Source organism: Miniopterus schreibersii (assembly GCF_964146895.1).
Source record: "Miniopterus schreibersii genome assembly, chromosome: 20".
NCBI classification, from domain to species: domain Eukaryota; kingdom Metazoa; phylum Chordata; class Mammalia; order Chiroptera; family Miniopteridae; genus Miniopterus; species Miniopterus schreibersii.
The window spans coordinates 1,263,955-1,289,477 of NC_138122.1; the positions used below are offsets into that span (position 1 = coordinate 1,263,955).

The following is a 25,523-nucleotide window of genomic DNA, read 5'->3' on the forward strand; positions in this document are numbered from 1 at the left end:
AGTCACACGTCCCATTACTAAGTAACTGTAGATATTTAGGAATGAAATAAAACTTTTATTTTTGCTTTTAATAATTACATATAGCAATATTATTTCACACTGCTACTAAGTTCTTAGGATGTATATACTTATTGGTATTTTTTCTGGCTTAAAAGTGCTGTAAAAACATTACTGAGACACCAGCTGTGCTTTGAACCAAGAGCATTTGAAACCTCTCCCATAAGTTATTTCTATAGAATCTTTTAAAATTCCTCTCTGAATATAATTTAGGGTTCTATAATTTTCCCTATCTGTGGCTTCATCTGAAAAGCTAAGGATACTGAAATGAGTTATTTGGTCTCATTAAGTAGTCCCATATACCAAGCAACTCCTTTCTTTTCCCTCCAGAACAGTTGTGGTCCCTAACTTTATGTGAGATACCGCATCCCTGTTTTCATTTCACGCAAGGGATCTAGGGTGTGTAAAGTAGATGGACAGAAGGAACTCAGATAAAAACCAGTAGCACTGATTTTTGGAGAAACTGTAACATTTTAGTGAGACGATTACCTGGTCTTTTGGACTATTGAATTTTGTTTGTCTGTGGTGAAATATATGCTGTATCTGTGGCTCTTTGGAAAACTTTTTTGGACATTTTGCTCTAGAATGTACTTCTGATTTATCTTCTGATTTGGTACCAGCTCTTGACTAATGACATTGAATCGAACTTTGCAGAGAGGCAGGATGTAAGTACATGTGGACCAAGACCTAGGTGCTTCCCATGCACTCAGTAGTGTCTTCTAGATCTCCGAACTCTGCATGAGTCTGGTGTGGATGGGATGGGTATTTTTCAGCATGCCGTGGGGGTCTAAGCCTTGGTTAAGTAAAATTAATGGTATTATTAAAATTCAGCTTCCTATGTCACCGACCGATCAGTTTATTTATGAACTGTACAACAGTTACTCAGTTTTTAGTTTCTACTTTGATTTTAGGTGGTGAAAAAAGGAGAAAGATTGAAAAGGTTGGCAGATATTTCTTTGAGACCCAACTCAATTTGCTCTAGTTTTCACTTGCCAAACTGTGATGCTAGCAAGATCAGTATTTGTTACAGATCCTTTTATTATAAAAAAGAAGTATATCTAGCAAACCATGTCACAGTTTTTACCTGTACCATAGCATACACAGAGTGATTGTGTCCAGAACCCACTTGAGAATCCTTTTCTGGCCAAGAGAATCAGACATGACCCCATAGCAAAAGACCGTGTTTGAAGAACTGATATCTGCAGCGTAAGTGATGGAGGTCAGTTTGAACAACTTGAAGTCTTACAGGGAACATCTGTAGACTCTGTGCAGATGTGGTATTCTTAAAAAAATTTAGTGTGGATACTTGGTGTTTATATCTCATGTTGTGTATCTGGGAGTGACATGGGAGAATCTCTAGGTAATTTGGAGAGATTGATAGCTTTCCTTTCTACTTGAGTTGATGCTGATTTCCGGTTGCTATTTCTCTGAGAGACCCAGAAGGAATTTTTTGTTAGAACTTTTCTCTTTTCTTCAGTGAGAGGCATTTAAGTGGTTCATCTGATCATGTCCATCTGATGAAGTGTGGGGACAGCCAGGCTGTGACTCTTGTTTGCTTTGGGCCAGGCCTCCTTCCTTTGCATCAGGCTGCAGTGTCCACACACAGGCCTCAGTGTTTGGACAGAGATGTAGGCATTGTATCACTTGTTGACAGTGCCTGGAACTTGTGTTTTGTAGCTTTCCCAGGGCTGTTCCTTGCACCTGGCCCAGAGGCTCAGCCAGCTGCTCAACGTCCAGCTCCGGAGGATGCCCATCCTATCCAAGGAGTCAGCTCCCGGTCTCATAATTGCCACCGGTAAGTTTGCTTTGCCTGTTCTTACTTACTGGTTGAGATGTTTGCTTATGTGCAGCTAAATACATGGTGACCACCGACTTCTACTGCAGTAACTGCTGTTTTGTAGCTTTAAGACATTCTCAATTGTTAGATCCTACTTAGAATTTCTAGTTGGACAAAGTGATTATCTGACATATTCTTAAAATCAAAAATCATTATTCCTTTTGCATTTCAGGTTCAGTGGGAAAGAACTTAGCAAGCAAGATGAACGTGTATATCTCCAGCAGTGCCGGAGCCCGGTGGCGTGAGGTCAGGCCCCACCTTGGTTCTTGTCTGTGTGAGAATGTGGCCTGAGCCCAGACATTTTCAGGGATGCATATGGCCTGTGGTGGAGGTCACCAGTTCCAGCTGTAACTGTAAAACAGAGAGAGGAACCACACATGAGGGCCAGCTGTACCAACCTGTATTCACACCTTGTAGTGTGGGCTTGTGATTTTGCCAAAACTGCTACTTTGAATCAAAAACAGACTTAAAAATTATTTGACTAAATGTTCCAAGATTTAAATCCTATGAGTACAGGCAATGTCTGTTTTGCTCACTTCCTTACCCGTGGGATCCAGTAGTGCCTGGCATGTGTGGGTGCTCAGCAGACACTTGCTGAATCCACTAGTAAATGACGATGTAGCTGTAGTGGTGTCAGGCCGAGCCTGGTTATTTGTTATTTTTATATATTATTGAAGTTGAAATCAAGCCTCTCCTCACTAAAGCTGTGATATGTAGGTACTGTCATCTCATTCTGTGCCGTGAAAGAAGACGTTTTTGCCTTATGTATAATTAATAGGTATCCTTAGGCACTGATTATACCAATTCTGAAGGTACAGCTAGTTCTGTAGTCCTTGGACATTAGGGAATTTCCAAACTTGTAAAAAAAAATAGTTCTTCACCAGCTTCCCATGACTCAGGCCAAGGAGTGCATCTGGTCTTGTTCTATGGGGCTGCTTTCGGAAGTGCTTGCTGCATGAGCAGGAGCCCCAGAACTCAGGAAAAGCCTCGAGGAAACCCCTCTTGCGGGCCAAGCGTGATGTCAGGAGGGATGTTGAGTTCTCAGAAGAGCTAATAGATAGTTCCCATCCTCATGGTGCTTCTCGTTGGGAACGCAGTATGTGTACTTTCATATTTAAATGTGGAATACATAAAGTAATAGTAAAGCCCGCATTTGCTTGACTTTTCAGTTACAGAGACCTGCCACATACTTTTCCTCTAGCTGAGAGATCCGAGACTGGGACGCTGCGGCATGTGTGCGTGTGCTTGTGTGCCTCCGTGTGTGTGTAAAGTAAGGGCTACTCAACAGGTAGAGAATGTAAGTACTTACTCAGGTGAAGGAGGTTGTTAAGGCCAGAGTAGTCCAAAAGTGTGAACAGTTTGGAATTTTCGGGGCATCCTTGGCCTGTGCCCATGGGAAAGATTAAGCAGCTGCTTTCCTCCTTCTTGAAGCCAGATGTCCCTTTGAAATTGGGTGTTCTTTCCTCTGTGCACAGGTTTGCACCTTCTGATGTTGGTGTGATTGGGAATTTGAACACCTGCAAATGATTTTCTTCTGGGTAGAAAGCAAGGTTTTGTTCCCCTCCAGTGAAGTGGCATCGTCGGCGGAGGCGGGGCAGCTGTCAGCACCTCCTGCCAGGATACTTAACGTTTGCCAAGAAGCTGTCATCGCGTCAGGGACCTGAGTGTGGAAATAGCATAGAACTAACCAGGGATGAAAGGCTGTGTCTGTGTCTGTGGCAGCCTTCACTTTAGAAGGACAGTTTGGGATGTGAGGGGAATAGGTGGTGGCAGGGAAGAGGAAATAGGATGCAGTGGGCACAGTGCCGCCCAGAAAACTAATTCTGGTTCCCTTTCTGCTACTAATTGTGCAAATTCTTTGATCCTCGGAGTTCCCTTTGCATGCTTTTTTCTTCAACAGCTTTATGGAGGCATATGGGATTATAGGAAATCACATGTTCGAAGTGTAAAGTTTGGTCAGAGTTGATCACCATCACTAACACCATCACTGATACCACAATTAAGAGAACAGATGTGTCTGTCACCCCCATGGATCTTTATGCCCCTTAATAAGTCATCCTTCTGTTACCTTCATCTTTGCCAGATTATTAGCATTTTCTAGAATTCTATATAAAGGGACTCATACAGTCTTTTTAAAAAAAATGAATTTATTGGGGTGACATTGGTTAATAAAATTATATAAGTATCAGGTGTACTATTCTATTTACACCATCTGTATTGTGTGTTCACCACCCCAAGTCCAGTCTCCTCCCGTCACCATTTATCCCCCTTTACCCTCTGGAACCTCCCCCCTCCTCTGTGGAATCACATTCCTGACGTCTGGTCTATGAGTTGTTTTCTTTGCTTAATCTCTTCACTTTTTTCAGTCAGCCCGGCAACCCCCCTCCCTTCTGACAGCTGTCAGTCTGTTCTCTGTCAGTCTGTTTGTATTTTGTTTGTTAGTTTATTTTGTTCATTAGATTCCACATATGAATGAGATCATATAGTATTTGTCTTTCTCTGACTGGCTTAGTTCATTTAGCATAATACACTCCAGGTCCATCCATGCTGTCCTAAAACGTAGGATTTTTTACAGCCAAGTAGTGTTCCATGGTGTAAATGTACCACTGCTTTTTTATCCACTCATCTACTGATGGGCACTTGGCCTGTTTCCAAATCTTAGCTATTGTAAATAATGCTGCAATGAGCATAGGGGTGCATATATTCTTTCAAATTAGTATTTTAGGTTTCTTCAGATATATTCACAGAAGTGTAATTGCTGGGTTGTAGGTAAGCTCCATTTTTAATTTTTTGAGGAACCTCCATACTGTTTTCCACAGTGCCTGTACCAGTTTGCATTCCCACCAGCACTGCATAAGGATTCCCCTTTTCTCCACACCCTCGCCAGCACTTGTTGATTTATTGATGACAGTCATTCTGACAGGTGTGAGGGGACATCTGATTGTGGTCTTAATTTGCATCTTTCTGATGATTAGTGACAATGAACATTTTTTCATATATCTGTTGGCCATCTGTATGTCCTCTTTGGAGAAATGTCTTCTATTCAGATCCTTTGCTGATTTTTAAATTGAATCGTTGGTGGTTTTTTGGTGTTGAGTTATGTAAGTTCTTCATAAATTTTGGATATTAACCCTTTATCAGGTCCATCATTGGTGAATATGTTCCCCATTCAGTGGGTTGTCTTTTCATTTTGTTGATGGTTTCCTTTGCTGTGCAAACACACTTTAGCTTGATATAGGTCTGTTCGTTTATTTTTTCTTATTTTTCCCTTGGCCAAGGTGATATATCAGAAAAAATAGCTATGAGAAATGTCCAAGATTTTACTGCCTGTATTTTCTTCTAGGATTTTTATAGTTTTGAGTCTAACATTTAAGTCTCTAATCCATTTTGAGTTTATTCTTGTGTGTAGTGTAAGAAGGTGGTCCAGTTTCATTTTTTTGCAGAAATCTGTCCAATTTTCCGAGCACCATTTGTGGAATAGACTATCTTGACACCATTGAATGTTCTTGCCTCCTTTGTGAAGTATTAATTGGCCATAAAGGTGGGGGTCTATTTCTGGCTCCCTGTTCTGTTCCACTGATCTGTGTGTGTTTTTATGCCAGTGCCATAGTGCTGTTTGGTTACTATGGCCTTGTATAGTCTGATATCAGGTATTGTGATCCCTCCAACTTCGTTCTTCTTTCTCAAGATGGCTGTGGGTATTCGGGGACTTTTGGGGTTCCACACAAATGTTTGGAATATTTGTTCTAGCTCTGTGAAATACGCCAATGGCATCTTGATAGGAATTTTGTTGAATCTGTAGATTGCTTTGGGTAATATGGACATTTTAATGATGTTAATTCTTATCCATGAACATGGCATGTGTGTCCACTTATTTGTATCTTCTTTAATTTCTTTCTTCAGTGTCTTATAATTTTCTAAGTACAGGTCTTTTACATCCTTGGTTAACTTTATTCCTAGGTATTTTATTCTTTTTGAAGTAATTGTGAATGGGTTTTCTTAGTTTCCCTTTCTGAGAGTTCATTATTGGTGTTTGAAAATACAACCAACCTCTGGACATTTATTTTGTATTCTGGTACTTTACTGAATTCATTTATCAGTTCCAGCAGTTTTTGGTGGAATCTTTAGGGTTCTCTATGTACAATATTGTGTCATCTGCAAATAGTAACAGTGTTACTTCCTCGTTTCCAATTTGGGTGCCTTTTATTCTTCTTCCTGTCTGATGGCTGTGCCCAGGCCTTCCTGTACTATGTTGAGTAAGAGTGGTGAAAGCAGGTATCCCTGTCTTGTTCCTGATCTTGAAGGAAACACTTTTATTTTTTGCCTGTTCATTGTGATGCTGGCTGTGGGTTTGTCATATATGGGTTTTATTATGTTGAGGTATATTTCCTCTATTCCCTCTTTGCTGAGAGTTTTTATCATAAATGTGTGCTGGGTTTTGTCAAATGCTGCTTCTGCATCTATTGATATGATCATGTGATTTTTATTCTTCATTTTCGTTATGTGGTATATCTTGTTTATTTGATTTGCAGATATTGTACTAACCTTGCATCCTCCAGAATAAATCCCACTTGGTCTTGGTGTATGATCTTTTTAATATATAGCTGGGTCTGATTTGCTAATATTTTGCTGAGAATTTTAGCATCTATGTTCATCAGGGATATTGGCCTATAATTTTTTTGTAGTGTCTTTATATGGTTTTGGAATTAAGATAATGCTGGTCTCATAAAATGAGCTTGGAAGTCTTCCTTCCTTTTGGATTTTTTGAAATAGTTTGAGAAGGATAGCTGTTAGTTTTTCTGTGACTGGTAAAATCTATCTGTGAAGCCACCCAGTCCAGGACTTTTGCTTCTTGATCACTTCTTCAGTTTCGTTAGTTGTAATCTTTCTGTTCAGATTTTCTGATTCTTCCTCATTCAGTGTTGGAAGATTGTATGTTTCTAGGAATTTATCCAATTCATCCAGGTTTTCCATTGTTGGCATATAGTTGTTCTTAATACGTTGTCATAATCCTTTGTATTTCTGTGGTGTCAGTTGTTTCTTGTCTTTCATTTCTGAATTTATTCATTTGGGTCCTCTCTCTCTTTTTTCTTGATGAGCCTGGTTAAAGATTTGTCAACCTTGTTTATTTTTTCAAAGAACCACCTCTTGGTTTCATTGATCTTTTGTATTGTTTTTTTAGACTATATTTTGTTTATTTCTGCTCTGACCTCTATTATTTCTTTTTTTTCTACTCACTTTTGGCTTTGTCTGTTTTTCTTTTTCTAGTTTCTTTAACTGTAAAGCTAGATTATTTATTTGAGATTTTTCTTGTCTCTTGAGGTAGGCCTGTAATGCTATGAATTTCCCTCTTAGTACTGCTTTTGCTCTGTCCCATAGGTTTTAGGTGGTTGTGTTCTCATTTTCATTTGTTTCAAGGTGTCTTTTGATTTCTTCCTTGATCTCATTGTTAGTTCATTCATTGTTTAGTAACATGTTACTTAGCCTCCATGTCTTGGTATGTTTTTTAATTTTTTTCTTGTGATTTCTAGTTTTATATATTATCATCAGAGGAGATCCTTGATACAATTTCAGTTTTTTAGAATTTATCGAGACTTGCTTTGTGTCCCAACATGTGGTCTATCCTATAAAACGTTCCATGTGAACTTGAAAATAATGTATATTCTGCTGCTTTGGGGTAAAATGTTCTGAGAATATCAATTAAATCCATCTTGTCTCATGTATTATTTAAGGCTGCTCTTTCCTTGTTGCTTTTCTGTCTGGATGTTCTAGAAATTGATGTTAATGAGGTGTTAAAATCCTTTATTATGTCTCTGTAATTCAAGATTATTTTAATAGGTGATAACCTCTTTTTATTCTTGCTGTTGGTGATTTGTGTTTTTTCTGTTATTTTTCTTGATTTGTTAGTGGTTTATTCATATTATCAATCAAAGAATGTGCGCTTGACTTTAATTTTCTCTATTGCCTCTTCTATTTTGTTGATTTCTGCTCTTTAGTGTTATTGTTTCCCTATTTACTTTGGATTTACTTTACTTTGCTTTTTGTGGCTTCTTATAGATTAACTTTAGGTCATTGATTTTCAATATTTTTTAATACGAACATTTAAAGTTTTAAGTTTTCCTCTAAATACTGCTTTAGCTATGTGCCACAAATTTAAGTATGTTAATATTGCTGTTATTTGGTTCAGAATATATTTTAATACCCTCTTTTAAAATTGGGATGTAATTCACATATTAAAACTCACCATTTGAAAGTGGTGGGATTTGCAACCATAACACTAATTCCAGAATATTTTTATTATTTCATAGTGTCCCCTTTGCTTTTTGTCTTTGACTGATAAGTTATTTAGAAAAGGATTGTTTAGTTTTCAGGAACTTAAAACTTTATAGGTGTCTTATTGATGTCTAATTTAATTTCCTTTTAGTCAAAGAATATACTTTATATGATCTCAGTCCCTTTAAATTTATTGGGATTTGCTTTGTGATCTAATATGTGGTCTGTTTTGGTGAATATGTAATATGCATTAGAAAGGAATGTGTATTCTGCAGTTTTTGGATGTAACATTCCATAGGTGTTATTTATATGAAGTTGGTTTATACCTTGTTGCTCACATTATGTATGTTCTTATTGTCTATTTTTTTGGCTATTTCTGTGAATTGTTATAACTATAGAATTGTCTATTTTTTCTTTAAATTCTGTCAATTTTCTTTTTTTTGACTAAACAACAAAACATTTATTTCTCACAGTTCTGGAGGCTGGGAGTCCAAGATCTAGGTGCCATATCCTGTCAGTTTTTACTTTATGTATTTTGAGGCTCTGTTACTAAATACATACATATTTACAGTTACTGTCTTTTCTGATTAACTGCCCTTTTTATCGTTATGAACTATTCCTCCTTATCTGTGGTAACACCCTTTTTCTTGAGGTCTATTTAATCTCATTTTGAAACAGTCACTCTAGTGTTTTTTATGTTTCCTGTTTGAATAGTATGTCTTTTACCAATTCATTTACTTTGTACCAGTCTATGTCTTTATATTTGAAATGTTTCTTGCAGCCAGCATATTGTAGGGTCTTGCTTTTTTATTCATTCTGCCAAGATCTACTTTTTAAGAAACACTTAAACCATTAACATTTAATATAATTATTGTTATGGTTGGATTTAGGTCTAATATTTTATTTGTTTGTTTATACATACTTAGCCATTCATTATTTAATTAATATTGCATTTAACATAGTATTACACTTAACATAAAGCTTTGAAATCCAGCAACAAATTAGGTCCCTTTTTTCTTCCCTGACCTTTTTGTTATTGTTGTTCTATGTGCCACATCAGCATACAATGACAACGCACAAAACTAGGTTTTTTGTTTTAGCCTTAAATCATGGTATCAATTTTAAACTACTTAAGAGGAAAAAAGCAATATTTTATGTTTAGCCAGGTATTTACCATTTCTCTTGCTCTTCTTTTATTCTTGAAGATCCCTGTTTCCCCTGGTAAGTTTCCCTGCAGCTTGAAGAAATTCCTTTAGCATGTTGTGTAGAGCAGATTGCCGGCTGTGCATTCTCTTGGCTTTCCTTCGCTTGAGAATCTCTTTGTTTCATCTTCCTGGAGGATATGTTTGTTGGATATAGAATTCTGGGCTGATAGTAATTTTCTTTCAATACTTTAAAGAAGTCCTGCTATCTTCTTGCTTTCTTGGTTTTCCATAAGAAATATGTAGTCATTTCACTTACCACTTCCCTTTATTTAATGTGCTAGTTTTCTCTAGATGCTTCAAGATTTTTCCCCCTTATCTTTGGTTTGTTATGATGTCTGTAAGTGTGGTTTTCTTTGTGTTTATCCTTTTTGGGGACACTGGTCTCTGGTCTTGAATCTATAAATTTATGTTTTTCAAAAACCTAATTTGGGAAATTGTCAGCCATTATTTCTTCAAATACTTTTTCTGGTACATCCCCTTTCTCTTACTCAGTTTGGACTCCACGTACATGTCAGACCTTTTGTTACTGTCCCACAGGTACTTGGTGCTCTTTTTTAAAAACTTTTCTCCTTTATCTTCCTTTGAAGGATATTTTCTGCTGTTCTATGATTATCTTCAAGCTCATGAATTCCTCTGTCATTTCTGTTTTGTTGTTGAGCCCTGTAGTGAATTTCTTATTTCAGATATTATGTTTTTCTGTTTAAAATTCTTTTGTTTTGGTTTCTTTATAAAATAGTTTCCACTTCTCTGGGGAGAATGCCTGTCTTCTGTTTATTTTAAATGTATTTTCTTTTGCCTCATGGAACACAGTTATGATAACTATTTTAAAGTCTTTTGTCAATTCCAACATTTGAATCATCTTGGGATTGGCACCTGTTGATTGTCTTTTCCCTTGACAATCAGACACATTTTACTGATGTTTGTATATCTTGGAGTGAGTAAAATGCATGAGATGTAATCCCCGGGAGGATGTGAATATTTTTGTTGTAGCATATAATGAACCTGTTTAGACTTGGGCCATACGTTCTCCCTTGAATTCTGTGGGTGGTAGTTGAAACTCAGTTTGGTTTACTAAGCCTTTGCTGTGCTGGTTTGGGTCTTGCAGACATGTCCGGTTTAGGGGTCAGGCTGACCCACATGCGCCATACAGGGCACTGGAAGATTTGCTTCTTTGACACTGTCCTCCAGGATTGCACCCACATTCTCCTCTGCCTACCTGGAGGGGCTTCTGTTCTTGGTTCCTTAGGCAGGAACAGTTTGTGTTGGAGTTTACTCTGTCTGCCTGGGACTGAGATATTCTCTGCCTGGCTTTCCCTTGGGGCAGAGCCTACCTAGAAACCCCAGCTCTGTAGGTAGCTTCTCTAGGTTTTAAATCCATCCACAGGCCGCCTGATTTCATTTACATTTCCACATCCTCAGGTAACTGTCTTTTGTATTTCATCCAAAGTTTATAGTTGTAATCAGCAGGCAGGATGGGCTCAGACTGTCATAGCAGAACTGGACTTCCAGCTAGTTAATTTTTAATCACTTACTGGAGAGAGTCAGAGATTTGGGTTCTACCTCTGTAGCATTAGGTTCTCTCCTACCTGTGCAGTCTGCCACTTTGCAACTTTGGTGTCTTCATCTGCCCATCCTCAGGGATGTGTGGAGCAGAGGAGATCATGCATGTGAATGTGCTCTAGAAACTGGAAAGTAGTATTCACGTGGTTGGCATTGCTGCTGTGTGTGTGCGCGTGCCTGTGTGCATGTGTGTGCATGTGCATGCGTGTGCGCATGAGTGCTGTGTGGTGTGGTCTGCACGGTTTCTGCCCCATCACCTCCCAGCAGTGGCATCAACACTGGCTTCTCCTTTAGGCACTGCCTGGACCTCACTTCTACACCTGGGGAGATCATGGCGGCATCATCGTGGCTATTGCCCAGGGCGTGGAAACCAATGAGCTGAAGTAAGTGTCTTTGATTAAGCTTTTTCTTCAACCACCATGCTGTTCTCCCAGAAAGTCTAAGTCTGGTGATAACTGGATTATGCCTTTACAGAACTGGGTGTTGACAGCACAGGCTGTGAAGTCAGGAAACCACTTCAGCTTTGCTTTCTATATAGAAGGAATGGTGATCTGCCCTTCCTGGGGTTCCTCCAGGGGTTCCCTGAGGAATAAACAAAATAATTTTATTGATTTGAAAAAGTACAATTCTATTTAAATATAAATTAATCAGGATTTAAAAATTAATGACAGACTCTTCAAATTGTTTTTCATTGCTGTGTATGTTACACACATACAGACATTTACTTATACAATCAGTAGCAATAAATAATGATACGTGAGTAATAATTTTAGGGTACATGTAAATTGATAGACAATTGACTTTTGCTGTCATACATTTGGTTTTAGAGGGGACATTTGGAATTAACCGCATCATTTTACAGATGAGAAAACTGAGGCTCAGCAACGTTAGGTAACTTGCCCAAAGCCTCTTCATTTATTAGTGACAGGAAAGACTAGCAGTCAGGTCTTTAAATTATATTCTGTACACTTTGCAGTATATTGTTCTGAAAAGCAAAAATGTCAGGAGTTTGTAACTTCTGCCCCCTGAAGTCTGATTTTATCAAAACCAGTTAACATTAGGTCAGAGAAAGCTATCCCTCACTTCTCCTTCTTTTGAGGTGAGCCTACGAGATGAATTACCGAAAGAGCTGGAGAGCATCTGTAATGATCATGTTTAGTGCCAGGAAGAAAGGCTTTTAGAAACAGTGCCAGCCTGCCCGGGTGTGGCTCAGCGGTTGAGCATCGACCTAGGACCCAGGCGATCGGGGTTTGATTCCCGGTCAGGGCACATGCCCGGGTTGCTGGCTTGATCAGTGACCCTCTCATCATTGATGTTTCTATCTCTCTCTCTCCCTCTCCTTTCCTCTCTCTGAAATCAATAAAGATATATTTTTTAAAAAAGATATATTTAAAAAAAAAAAAAGAAAGAAACAGTGCCAGCATCAAGAGAGAGGTGGGTGGTTTGAAAAAAGAGCTCTTAGCAGATGGTTCCCTTGTGGTTAATTTGACATTTCCTGAGCAGCCCGGCCTCACAGCAGAGAGGAGCAAAGTCCTGGCGTTTGGCATTCCTCCTGGTCGTTTTCTGGTCTGTGTGGCACTGGTCAGCTGCTGTTTTTAGAGCCACGAGTCAGAAGAGGCTGTTTGTGAGCAACACTCGGTGTCTGCGTTTGGAGTGGCATTTGCTCAGATGAGGATAGTCACAAAGCACACTTCTTTCCACAGTTAGCCACCCTTTACTTACCCATTAGTTTATTAATTCCCATCTCACATTAGCAAGCACTGATTCTGCAAGGTACTATGTTCAGTGACAAATAGGATGTTTCCCCCTCTCTGAAGGAGTCTGCACTCTAGCGGTAAGATACAAAAAAGGCCATGTGATGCTGGGCACATGACTGAGAAGTACAGTAGGGACATGGTTTGGCTTCCTAGGAACACATTTTAGTCTTCACATGGCCATTGGACCTTAGAGTCAGTTCCTGGTTTTCTGTGTTTAACTTTCCACAGATTTCCTTTGCATTTCAAGCTTGCTTCCCTGAAGTGGTTACTCGATTCCTGTCCTCTCACCCCTCTGCCAGTGCATATGTGCTCAGGAAACAGGGTCATTGCTGCACCAGCTGGAGCAAACCGTGATCAGGGAAACAAATCTGCACCAGACCACCACACTGCCCTCCCAGACACTCAGAAATGACCTGGCTTGTAGACTGTGGGGACAATGGACACTATAGCATTATTCTGTTTGTATAGGTCATTTGGAGGTGTCTGTGTGTATGGTTTAAATATGTGCAAATATGAAAATACATACAGGTGTCCAAGCCGGTGTGGCTTAATGGTTGGAGCATCAGCCCGCAGATTGAAGGGTCCAGGTTCAATTCAGGCCAAGGGCACATACCTCGGTTGCAGGCTCAAGCCCTGGCCCTGGTCGGGGTGTGTGTAGGAGGCCACTGATCGATGTGTCTCTTTTCCTCTCTCTCTCCCTTCCGCTCTCACTGAAAAGCAATGGAAAAAAAATATCCTTGGGTGAGGGTTAAAAAAAATAACCTACAGGCCTCCTACTGATGGGTGCATATGTCCCAAACATCAGTCTGAGCTTTGCCTCAGTCTGTGTAGCCACCTGGCATTTACTCAGTCTGTTGCTCACAGTGTCTTGCTTCTGCTTCCGCTCTGCTTTTTTTTTTTTTTAAATTTTTTTGTGTGTGTACCGCTCTGCTTTTGACCTAGTACCGAATGTTGTCCACGTTGTCAGAAGAGCAGCTTAAGAACTAATACTGTCGTTAGTTCCTGTTCTCAAACCACCATGGCGATATGCATGCACGCGTGGAGGCGGCTTCGGCCTGCTTGGGCTTCCATGGCCCTGCGTCAGGCCTCGGGTCTGGCCTCCCCGCTACTGTGGTCACTCTCCCCCAGAGTCTCACAGTGTGTGTGGGCTGTCTCATTACCTGGGCTCTGATCACCAGCTGACGCCCTTGTCCGCTTCTCTTCATTGCATGCCTGAGTTCCTCTGTTCGTTAGCAAGGTCTTTGGACGCAAGTGTTTCTATTCTATACAGGCCAGCAGGTACTTAGTAAATATTTGATTGTTCAAATATTTTTTATTGCTTTTTTTATTTTACTAATTTATGAACCTGGAAGGGACGTGGTCCCACCTTCCTTGGTCCTCACCTGAGGAAGCACTGACTGCAGTGCTTACGGCCTGGCTGGAACTGGGCTCATTTCCAGTTCCAGTAGTCACACTTTCAGGTCACTTACACTACCATTGGCTGAGCATCCATAAGGAACCAGATGTTCTAGGTACCAAGGATACAGAGGGGAGTGAGGCAGGTTTGGGATCTTCCCGTGCCCACTGTGACTCTGTCATGTTTTGAGTGAGCTGGAGAGAGAGGCTGGAGGAAGGGCAAGTTTTGAAGGGAGCTTCTGACCCAAAACTGACCCAGCCTAGGGAGGAAGCAGGCTAAGGTCAGTCACGCCATAGGAGGTTTAGTGGGGACAGAGGTGGACTTTTAAGTTACTCATGTCTTCCTCTTCCTGGTTAGGTCAGGTAACTAGGAGTGCTGGTCGTAAGTTTCAGCTTCTACCGCGATTCCCCCCGAGGCTGTTGCCTTTGAGAATGGTAACTGAAACTGAGAGAAGTGGAACGCTCTGTTTTGCTCCTGTATCTGCCTGTCTGAAGTGGTGAGGTGGAGCCTGTTCCGGGACTCACTCACTCATTCGGGCGGCCCTGCCACCACGGCCGGCTCAGTGCAGGCTTCCTGGCTCACGGTGCTCTTCACGGAAGGGCTGCTATGTCTCTGCAGCTGGCCACTTCTCGTGGAGGATGAGACCCACCCCCGGTTCCTCTGCAGTGTTCCTCGTGTGTGATGCTGGTGTTGCAGGTTGGGGGACTTCCCATGCCTAATACTGCTTGGCACTTGCACAACAGCACCTTTCCTAGCAGATTTCCCATCTGAAAAGGCTTCCCCCTGGGAAGACCACACCAGCAGCAGCTGTCTTTTCTGGACCTGAGTTCTGGAAGTAGCCACAGTTCCGGGGGTGGGAGGCTGCCGCTAACCACTGACTGGTTTCACTTCCTGGGAGGGCTGCAGAGAGCTGCCCGACGCACTTCATTCTAACCCCCAGTGGCTTCTTCTGCCCAGGAGTTATAGAGGAGCAGGTGTTCTTACCTCCTCTTAACTGTTTTTGGCATTTATTGTATTATCTGTACAATTAGCCTTGTTCCCTTTGCAGATTTGATAGATTTACCCTTCCTTTTTGTGATTATGCAGGTCACAGACAAATGCGTGCACCTCTGTGAGAACTAGATGTCTTATTTTGGGTTGAGATCAAACCATTTATCAGTACACTTGGGATTTGTTTATTTCACTGGCAGTGAATTTATTTAACTGTGTGGGCCACAAAGATTCTTCTGAAAAAAAGACTGTCCTATACCATTACCCTGCTTTAAAAGTGGTACAGCTCTGGCTGGTGTGGCTCAGTTGGGGGAGCATTGTCCTGTACACCAAAAGGTGGCAGGTTCAATTCTCAGTCAGGGCACATACCCACGTTTCAGGTTCAATCCCTGGTTGGGGCAGCTGACTAGAGGCAACTAATCAGTATTTCTCTCCCTCTCTCTCTCTCTCTGTCTCTCTCCCTCTCTCCCCCCTCCCTCCCCTTCTGTCTCTAAAATCCATTTTTAAAATGTGTTAAAAGTGGTACTAAGACTCGAGCTCATCACGCTAGTATAAGAAGCAGATTGAATGAGTTACCATATTCCCATATCTGCTTCAAAATTATCCTAAACCAAAAGCATATCAGCCAGATGAGAATTTCTCTCTTAGAAGATCTGCAGAGAGGAGATCACTGAGTCCCTGGTGACATTCTTTATGTTGTCTCGCAAACTAGCACTTGGCCTAGCGCTCCACCTTCTTGCAGAAGTATCAGTTCTGGTAACCGCAGTGTGAGAGGAAGTGTTTGCATCCAGTGATGCCATGAACAGATTTATTTCAGGGATTAAGATCCTGAGTGAGTGAAACTAAAATCTCAACAACGTGGGAAAAGTAAAAGTTTTATATATGTGGGATCCCAGAGAGCCTAGTAACTCTGTGATCCTAATGGGAGCTCCGACTGAGAGGTTTCTTGTGTTGAGCGTGTCACTAGCTCCCTGGGTGATGCAGCAAACATCACCCTTCTCCCCTCTTCAGTACGAGTGATCCTTTAAAATCATTACAGTTACTTGGGTGCTGCTCAGTTTCTCCAGGGCCTGCTTTTTCATTCTGATGCAGTCGGCCTTGGAGACTTTTCTTAGCGTATACTTTTCCTCCAAGTTTTTAATTTTTTAAGACCTGAGGAAAAGTTGGAAGAATTGCATAAAGAACACTCATGTAACCTTCACCTAGAATCACCAGTTGTTAACATTTTGCCAGTTTTCTCAACTTCTATCACCCCTCTATTTATCTGTCCTTTCTGTCTGTCTGCCTATCCACCCATCCATATTTCTCCAATACATAAGGGTATTTTTCTATACAATCAGAAAGCCATTATCACATCTAAGAAAATTTACATGAACTCAGTATTACTTATAGACTATGTTTATTTTTCCTTAGTTCCATATTATTATAGCTACTTTCTTTTTCCAGCCCAGGTCTCAGTCAAGGGTTACTCATTGCATTTGGTTGTTATACCTCTTTAGTCTCTGAACTAATAGCAAGCCTTCTCCCTTTTTTGTTTTTCATGGCCTTGACTTTTTTTTAAAGAATCCATACAAGTTGTCATGTAGAATGTCTGACATTCTAGATTTGCCCAATTATATAGAATAGCACATAGATGACTTGGTGTCCTCAGTGCTTTATTGGAAGCACATAGTGTCAGTTCGTGCCACTATTAGTGATGCCAAGATTGGTGAAGGTTGTGATTCTTACAAGGTCCACTGTAAAATTGTTATCAGTTGGGAGCTCTCCTTGTCCCCACTGGTTGTTGGTGAGAGTGGGCTTCTTACGATGTCCTGAGAAAAGGAATTTTCTGAGACTGGCATGGGAGAATGAATGGCATTTATTTGCGTGGAGTTAAATCCCCGAGTTTCCAAGGTCCCATTTCCCTTCACCCCTCCATAGAAGAAGCGGAGCTGTGGCTTCAGCAGAGCCAGGATTAAAGGCGTTGCCCAGAGTTTCCATTCCATGTCTGCACAGTCTAATCTAGCATCAGGCTAGCTGAGCTTGTGTTCCCCTCAGTCCATTGCATATGGGGCCTGCAGGGCCATGTTGCTAAGGAGGTAACACGGGTGAATGCAAGAGAGCCACATGAGCCCAGAACCAAGAGCACCAAGAAAGCCAAGAGAGCAAACTCCTTTTTCTAGGTGATTATGTATTCCCAAATCTTCACAGGCTTGCATGGGCCTTGCCTCACATAGCCAGTGATTTCTGTTCCCAGGTTTGACTGACAGGCACCTTCCCTATGTCACCCTGACTTTACTGTGCGTGCGTGTACCTCCCCTTTGTTGGACCCCTTCCTCCAGTGACCTGCAGGGAATGGACCGGTGGCTCCCTGGGGAGTGTGAACCTGCAGCTTCCTGGTGAAGCTGCCCAGATGACATGCAGATAGTATCTGGCCTCCCCCTTGGCTCCTTTCCTGTTATTAATACCTAGCTAACCACAACAGTATCAGAATTACATTTCACTGTTTGTAATGAATGATTCGTCTGTGGGTTGGTGTCTTTATGCCATGTGCACATTCTGGGCCCCAGCTCTCTTCACCAAGTGATTTGAGCATCTGATGATGGTTTGTCTCAGTCAGTCACTACAGTGTGGGCTATAGAATGGTCCGTTTTCTCATTCTATGAGTTTTCAACATTTATTAGGTAGCGTTGAATGTAAGAAACACATTTTCTCTTCCCTTTCTCTCTCGGTGTTCATGTCGCTCAGGGACCTGTGCTCTGTTTTCAGTCAGTACATTACCTGTTATCATTTTTCTTTATGTTCAAATTTTCCTAAATTCAGCCAGCTGGAGCCATGTCAAGCTAGCTCCTGAGTCCTTTGTGTTACCGGCATTAGTTGCTGAGCACTTCCTTGCTTTCTGGCCCAGCTTTAAACTTTCTGTGCTCTAGCCCAGGATCAGCCATTTCTCCAGGGAGCCCTGGGTCCTGTCACTGGTGAGTATTACCTGGAAGCCAAGCCCTTGCCCTGGAGACACTAACTGCAAGGACCCTCTTACTTGCATTTGGGCAGATACAGTACCAATGAAGGGGAGACCTGGAAAACATCCGTCTTCTCCAGGAAGCCTGTGTTCGTGTATGGGCTCCTCACAGAACCTGGCGAGAAGAGCACTGTCTTCACCATTTTTGGCTCCGACAAAGAGAATGTCCACAGCTGGCTGATCCTCCAGGTCAATGCCACCGAGGCCCTGGGTGAGCTGCTACCCTCAGCCCTTGTCCTGGAAGTGTTGATTGGCCAAAGCACCAGCTTAGGTGCTCTATACTCAGGAGATTTTGTGACCATTGAGTGAGATGGGCACATACAGTGTGAGTGAGAAATATGTGGGCTGTTACTTGGGCGGTTCTTACACCATGTGCTATTTTTGTGTTTCCTCATTTCATTGTGGTCAGTGCCACATGGTAGCTTTAGGTATATGTGTATTGAATATGGGAGTGAAAGAAAGAATGAATGGATGAATGGATGAATGAATGAATGAAAAACATTCTTTGAAATGAGCAGTTTCAGTTTGAAAAACTTACTCAGTAACTGCTACGTGAAGGTCAATAGGATCTCATCGTGATCTGTGCATCTAGGCACAGGACATGCAAGTAAGCAAAGAGAAGCAAGATTCATTCCTTCTCTGACCCGTCCATTTCCTCTCCCCTGCCTTGGCTAACACTGACCCAGCTACATGGGGTCCCCCCATGCCTCCCATTCAGTTTCCACAGGTTGAAATCCTTTTATGTTTTAGGATCCAATGGGCTTGGCTGTTAATATTCCAACCAGAAGCCTTCTCCTCTCTTCTCTGTGTCTAGTGTTAGCATACTTGTCTTGAATTATAAATTTGTATCTGTCCTCTTGTGTAGTTTCCCATCATCTAGATTATAAGGTCCTTAGAAATAAGAGCCTGTCCTCTGCATATTTATTTTTCATAAACTGCACAGCCTGATAGCCTTCTAGGCAGGAAGGGTTTAACATGTACTTGCTGATTCGAATGGCACTGAGTGGACAGTTCTTCATCATTTTCAGGCAGCATTGAATCTGACTGAAGACACACATATCTAAAAAGACATGAAGTACCAACATTGACATACGTTGGCTCTGGGATTCCTATAGAACCCACTCTGTTTAAATTCTGAGGGAGTGCAGTAGATTAAATGACCATCCAGGTTGTCTTATCTTTCTCAGCCTCCTCCCATGAAGACCCTGTCCTTCCAAGCAGTCACAGGAAGTTCTGTATTGCTTTCAGCCTGCTACCAGATGTGCCCATACCACCCCAGAAAGCAGGCAGGGCCTGTTCTCCTGAAAGATGCCTTCTGTCCAGGATGAGCCTTTCCCTCACTGCCTAGGAGATACACCCCTCAGGGTACCTGTTTCTAAAGGGAATTGTAGAATGTGCTAAAATACACCAGAAGTTTAGACAGTACCCAGGGATCCAGGGTGGCAGCAGAGTAGGTGGAAGCTACGCTCATCTCTTCCTTGAACCAAACTGGCATTACAACTAAATTATAGAGCAATGAACATGAATAACCATCTGAAGACCAGCTGAACAGAAGTCTCATAACCTAAGGTTTACAGAGAAGCCACAGCAAGACTGGTGGAAACGTACAGCAACTGAGAATCCAGAGGGCTCTCACTGAAAAGGTCTGCCCTGAGGAGCGTGGGGTCTCAACCCCATGCTAGGTGCCCCTGTCTGGGGCACTAGTGCCCGGAAGGGAATCCCATATAACACTGGGCTATGAAAATCAGCGGGAATATCATCTGCCTAAGTGAGATGGGAGTCTGCTAGAAACCCAGGTGTTCTCTAAGAAGACCAGCACACAAAATCTCATTCACGGGCACTCACCCTTGCCTCAGCAGAGGGAGAGCAGCTCAGAGCAGACTGGAGTCATACAGGGAGAGGCTGGGTGGTGAGGCCTGGGGGAGAGGGCTGGAGGGCAGCTGCCGATGTCCTTGTGCTGAGTCTCTGTCCCACACAACCCCCAGACACCTGCTTTCCTGGGTGGAGCACAGCACTAGCCTCAACCCCTGACTCCCTGGCCTTGTCCTGTGGAGCTCGTACCCTGCAGAGGAGCGTGTGCTGCAGCCAGCCTGGTGGTGTTGCAGTCTTTCTTGGACTCTTGAGAAGTATGGGCAGACTCCCGCAGTGTCAGAGATACTCGGAGAGACAATTGTGTGGCTTTCCACCGAAGCCATTTTTTCTGTATGTCCTGACCAGCGTCTCTGTTCCTATGCAGAGCCCTCCCTCCACATGGCCAAATCTTAATCTGTTGTAACTCTGCTGGCCTAACCCTGAGGACTCCCTGTGACCCCGCCCTACCGCCAAGTTCCTCAGACCCCAGCGCCTGGCGGCTGGCCTTGGTGAACCCTGAGACTTCTGTTGAGTGGCCTCAAACCCAACCCTGGTGCTGAGTTTGAATCTCTATAAACCTGGTGAACAGCACTCACCCCTACCTGGTGACTCACTGAGAACCTGCCTCATGCAGCTTGTGTCCCCGGCCAACAGCAGTCAGGACTCAGCTCTACCAGAAGGGCCCACATAACCCACACAAGGAGCTCTCCTGGAGCACCCAGCTCGGGTGATTGGCAGACTGTTCCCCTGAGCCAACAGGACACCTGCTGTGTAAGGCCCCTACCAAGACTCAGAGTCATAGCAGCTCTACCCAATACACAAACAAACAGGCAGCCAAAGTGGAGAGACAAAGAAACAGGCCCAAATGTAGGAGCAGCAGGAACCCCAGGAGAACTACGAAATGAGATGGAGGCAAGCACCCAGCCGGGCACCGTTCAGAGCACGGCCACAGGGATGCTCAGGGCCTCGGGAAGCACTTAGAGAGACAGTAAGCACAGAAGGGGACACAGAGACCACAGAAAGGAGCCAGTCAGAAACAGATGGTGCCAAAGGTGGTTTGCTGCTTCCCAGCTTTTCAGACGAACATGTGTTTCAGGGGGTACCATCTTCATTTGTGTGGTATCACCAGCCTGAAAGCAAGCTGAGCAGAGTCGGCGATGGGGCTGACAGGTGGTGGGGCAGGAAACCCCTCAAGGGCCACATCTAATGCTGCATCTCCTTCCTCAGGGGTCCCCTGCACAGAGAATGACTACAAGCTGTGGTCACCGTCTGATGAGAGGGGCAATGAGTGCTTGCTGGGGCACAAGACTGTTTTCAAGCGGAGGACCCCCCATGCCACGTGCTTTAACGGAGAAGACTTTGACAGGCCGGTGGTTGTGTCCAACTGCTCCTGCACCCGAGAGGACTACGAATGGTGGGTTCTCCATCGACGCCTGGGTTGGAGCTGTGTTCTGTTCTGAGCAGTGTGGGGAACAGGCTGGGGCGTGCTCCTTTCCCTGAGTAAAGGAAGGGAACCCTAGGAAACAAATACTTATTAAGCACCTTTTATGTGCTGGGCACTTTTTATACAGGTTATTCCATTCAGAGTCAGAGGCCGCATGATGTGAGAGAGGTGTTACAACCCAGGGGAGCTGAAGTAATTTATTCAGGAATAGATTGCTCTGGGGTTTATTTCTATGAGGGCAACCCCAGCAAGAACACACCGAAGGTTCCATTGTAGGTAACTCCTTTTTCTTAAGAGCCCTGTTCTAGAGGGAGTTTATTTCCTTATCTGAAGCAAGGGAATATTAGTGTGTGTGCGCGCACACACACACACATTCATTAGTCCTTGAGCAGAATATGCGAGGTGCTGCTAAGCATGTAAAAGCAGAAGAGATGACGTTCGCACAGATAAGGTAACGGACGGAAAGCTGCAGTACCTTGGAGGATACACTTTATTATGAATACAGACAGGAAGGAGAAGATGGTTGGCTGTTGGGAACTGAGGAATTTCTGGAGGAAGCACCGTGTCTGATGAGCCTTAAGGAAGATCCAGGTGTGGGGACAGGAACTCTGAGAAGAGGGAGCACCGTGTGAGGCAGGGAAGTAGTTGCTGCTCTTGTTTGGATGCCGTGGGTGTATGTGGTGGGGCCAGTGAGTGGAGATGAGGCTGAAAAGAGAGACCTTATTCTGTAAGCCAGGAGGGTGTCTTTGAAGGCTTTTGAGGAGAGGTGAGGATCAGAGCAGAGCTTAGCTTCAGGGAGATGACTAGCAGTAGAGCTCATGGTATCAGAGCCGGAGGCTGGCTCCCAGTTCTGTTACCCAGCACAGGACCTGTCCAGATTTGGCAGGACTGTGAGCCGAGCATAGGTACGGAACATAAATGCATAGCTCATTTTTCAGCAGTTGCTGGGGCACAAAGAATCTACAGTTTGCTTTGGGAAGCACTCATATAGACTAAAGCCAGGAACCTCGGAGGTGTTGTGGTCCAGAGGTTGGGACAGGGCCATCTAGTGAATGTTTTAGGCTTTGCAGGCTTCATGGTCTGCAACTGCTCAGCTCTGCCTGCATAGCACGGACAGCTATGGAGGAGTCAGCATGGTTTGATCCCAGTAAGTTTTATTTACTGAAACAGCTAACCCCATCTGGGCAGCTCCCGTCCTAGACCAAATGTGCATGAGTCACCCGGGATCTTCTTAAATTGCAGGTTCTGACTCCGTGGTTCTGGGAACCTGCAGTTCTGCAGACTTTGGATGATTTATCTGCACACCCACCCTTTGAGCAGGGGCTTTGGACTAAACAAGACACACATTCCCATTGAAAGCTGTGTGGACCTGAGACACTAGCATAGCTGTTTCTGTGCAACTGCAGAGCTGTGGGACGGATGCTCCCAGTGGGCCAGCTCAGTGCCCTCTGCCCTCTGTTAGGTCCTCGAATTTGTAACTCTAATCTGAGAGCTATTGCTGGCCTGAGGCAGTCCCCTGACCAAAGAGGCCTAATCATGGAAAAGATATGGTGCCTGCTCTCTTCCCTCTTTTATCCCCACTAAGTACTTAAAAATAAAACAAAAAACACGCAAGATAGTGTAACAAATCTTTGATTTTTTTCCTTGATGACCACTATTATGCCTTTTCTCGCCTCCCAGCAGCAACAACTGAAACCAAGGCCTGGGGGCCAGTGGGCCATCCCAATGACCTGGCCTGGCTCTCCCTGATCCACACGCCCACCCCCTGACTCGTAGAAACCCCGGGTGCTGAGTCTATTATAGACCAGAAAAACCACCTTCCCCGGAGTTGGGCTTCGGGCCGAATAAGACCGTGAGGGTGATGGGCCATGGCTGTGATAAAGGGTGTATGGATTTCAGGCTATCCTCTTATTGTTCGTCTGTTTGCTATAGCTGTTAGAAAGGAGCCCCCCTGCCTGAGTGTGTGGATCCTGGAGCTGTTTGGTATCGGACTGTGGTAGTGATAAGTGAAATGGTCTGAAGATGGATAACAGCAGAGGAAATGAGAATGAGTGAATTTGTAGGATCTGCCCATTAGTTCAGCTCCTGAGGGACAACTGTATTTGAAAGTGAGGTTACTCTGACAGTCCCTCAGACCTCACTGGGAGGCCCAGCCATTGGCCCACAGGTTCCCTGGTTCAGGGGTAGATTCTTTTACATCTTTTTTTAAAATGTAATTTTTTTTTTTTTAATCAAAGTCTAATCGACTCTTTCCACATAGTCAGGAAGTGTGACTTTCAAACCCTTGGCTGCAACTACTGGGGCACACAGTGCATCTTCTAGTCTGACCCTGTACCTGCACACTTCTTTATATGTAGATACATGCACATGTGTGATTAAAACAGAAGTTTTGTGGGATAACATTTACTGTTAAGTGGGATGCATTTTGCAGTCTTCTGTTTTTTAGGGGAGTTGGAGGGGGAAGCTGTTCTGAACCCCCCAGGGCACTTTCACTGCCTGCTAGGTCACAGTGTGATGAAACGTGCCTGAAAAGGGGGCTCAGCCGTTGGAGGCAAAACAGTAATTAGCTAGTGCTCCACATAGTCCCCCAAAAGATTTAAAGCAGCTGTTCAGTAAAAATTATCTGATTTAATAAGACCTGTTTGACACAGTAATAAAACTCTCCTTTTTTTTTTTAATCCCCACTGAGGATTTTTTCCCCATTGCTTTTCAGAGAGAGAGGAAGGGAGAGAGAGACACACACATTGGTCGATTGCCTCCCTTACTCATCCTGACCGGGGCTGAGGATCAACCCTGCAACTGAGGTACATGCCCTTGACTGGAATCGAACCCGAGACCCCTCAGTCTGCAGGCCAACACTCTGACCACTGAGCAACACCGGCCAGGGCACAACGCTTCTTTCTGAACAATTCTGTACAAAGTGCTAAATGCGGATTATGGCATAGTATAAACAAGCCACTTTGCCCTGTACCTGTTAAATATTTTTCACATAGTAGGTGTTTAATAAATATTTGTTGAACCAAACAGAGTAAATGAAGCCTTTCAGGGAGAGCACGTCAACTGGAAAATTCCTTTAATTATGAATTTGTGGTTTGGGCAGGGCCTTGGTAAGTCTGTAGTGAAGCTGCCTTGTCTTAGAGTTATTCAAGGCAGCTGAGAGAAGTCACTTACTTAAGGGCAGAGCCAAGATGAGACCAAGGACCTCTGCTTCCCACTCTGCTCCTTGATCTGGGTAGTTTGGAGGAGATGTGGCCCCAAATTGCAGAAGATCTTGAGGACCAGAGCACTGTGTCCTGAAGGGCAGGATGAGGCATGCGAAGATTTTTTAGGTAGTATATGGACATGACCTTAAGAAACATTGGTAAAAAAAAAATCCTTGGTTAAAAAAAAGTGATTAATTTTTTTAATTTCTCATTTAGGTCTTCAGTCATATAAAAAAGAAAGCCTCACTAGGGCTGATGATCCTTTTACATTTGCTGATCCTTTTTAACAAGGAGAGGGCAGGCCCAGGGTCTGGGGTGGGAAATTGGATCTAGCTAAAAAATTTAATATTGTTTTGTCTTTAGCCTATGATTTGTATTGTTTTTGTTCATTTATGGCATATGATAGTGGTTTTAAGAGTATGGTTCTGATGTGAAGTGTCTTTGGGAAATGTATTAGTGTAAAAATGTGAGTAGCCTGCAAAGGAACTTGTAAGAACTTGTGCTACAGGCAGTAGGCAGCGTGTTGAAGTCACAGGGCGGGCACTGAGGTCCTAACCGTGGCTGTGACAGACCCTCATTGCCTTTCAGTGACTTCGGCTTCAAGATGAGTGAGGACCTGTCCTTAGAGGTTTGTGTTCCTGACCCTGAGTTTTCTGGGAAGTCATATTCTCCTCCTGTGCCTTGTCCTGTGGGTTCAGCGTACAGGAAAACGAGAGGGTACGTCTGCCAAGGCTGTGGGCTGGGGATGTGGGGCCCCCCGGGGTGCGAGGGCCCAGAGGCCCACCCCGCCTTTCATACTGAATGCTGGACTTCTCGGTGCGCAGGTTTCAAGTAGCTTGGGCAGTATTTAAAGTTAGTATGTTTGCAAACTCCCTCACCCTCAGTTAGAAAAACATGCAAGTCTGTAAATTTCTCTACGACTCTGCATGTGTCTTAAGTCATAAATTTCAGG

The 25,523-nt window shown here is 43.3% G+C and overlaps 1 protein-coding gene across 1 annotated transcript in view; it reads left to right on the forward strand.

Moving 5' to 3' along the window:
• Positions 1-25,523, forward strand: part of SORL1 (sortilin related receptor 1) — a 164,247-nt gene that overhangs the window by 64,788 nt on the left and 73,936 nt on the right. The window contains exons 10-15 of the mRNA XM_081123526.1: positions 1,735-1,852; positions 2,067-2,140; positions 11,227-11,315; positions 18,106-18,284; positions 21,152-21,338; positions 25,160-25,288. Coding sequence (XP_080979652.1) covers positions 1,735-1,852; positions 2,067-2,140; positions 11,227-11,315; positions 18,106-18,284; positions 21,152-21,338; positions 25,160-25,288 — 776 coding nt within the window. The remainder of the gene's footprint in view (positions 1-1,734; positions 1,853-2,066; positions 2,141-11,226; positions 11,316-18,105; positions 18,285-21,151; positions 21,339-25,159; positions 25,289-25,523) is intronic.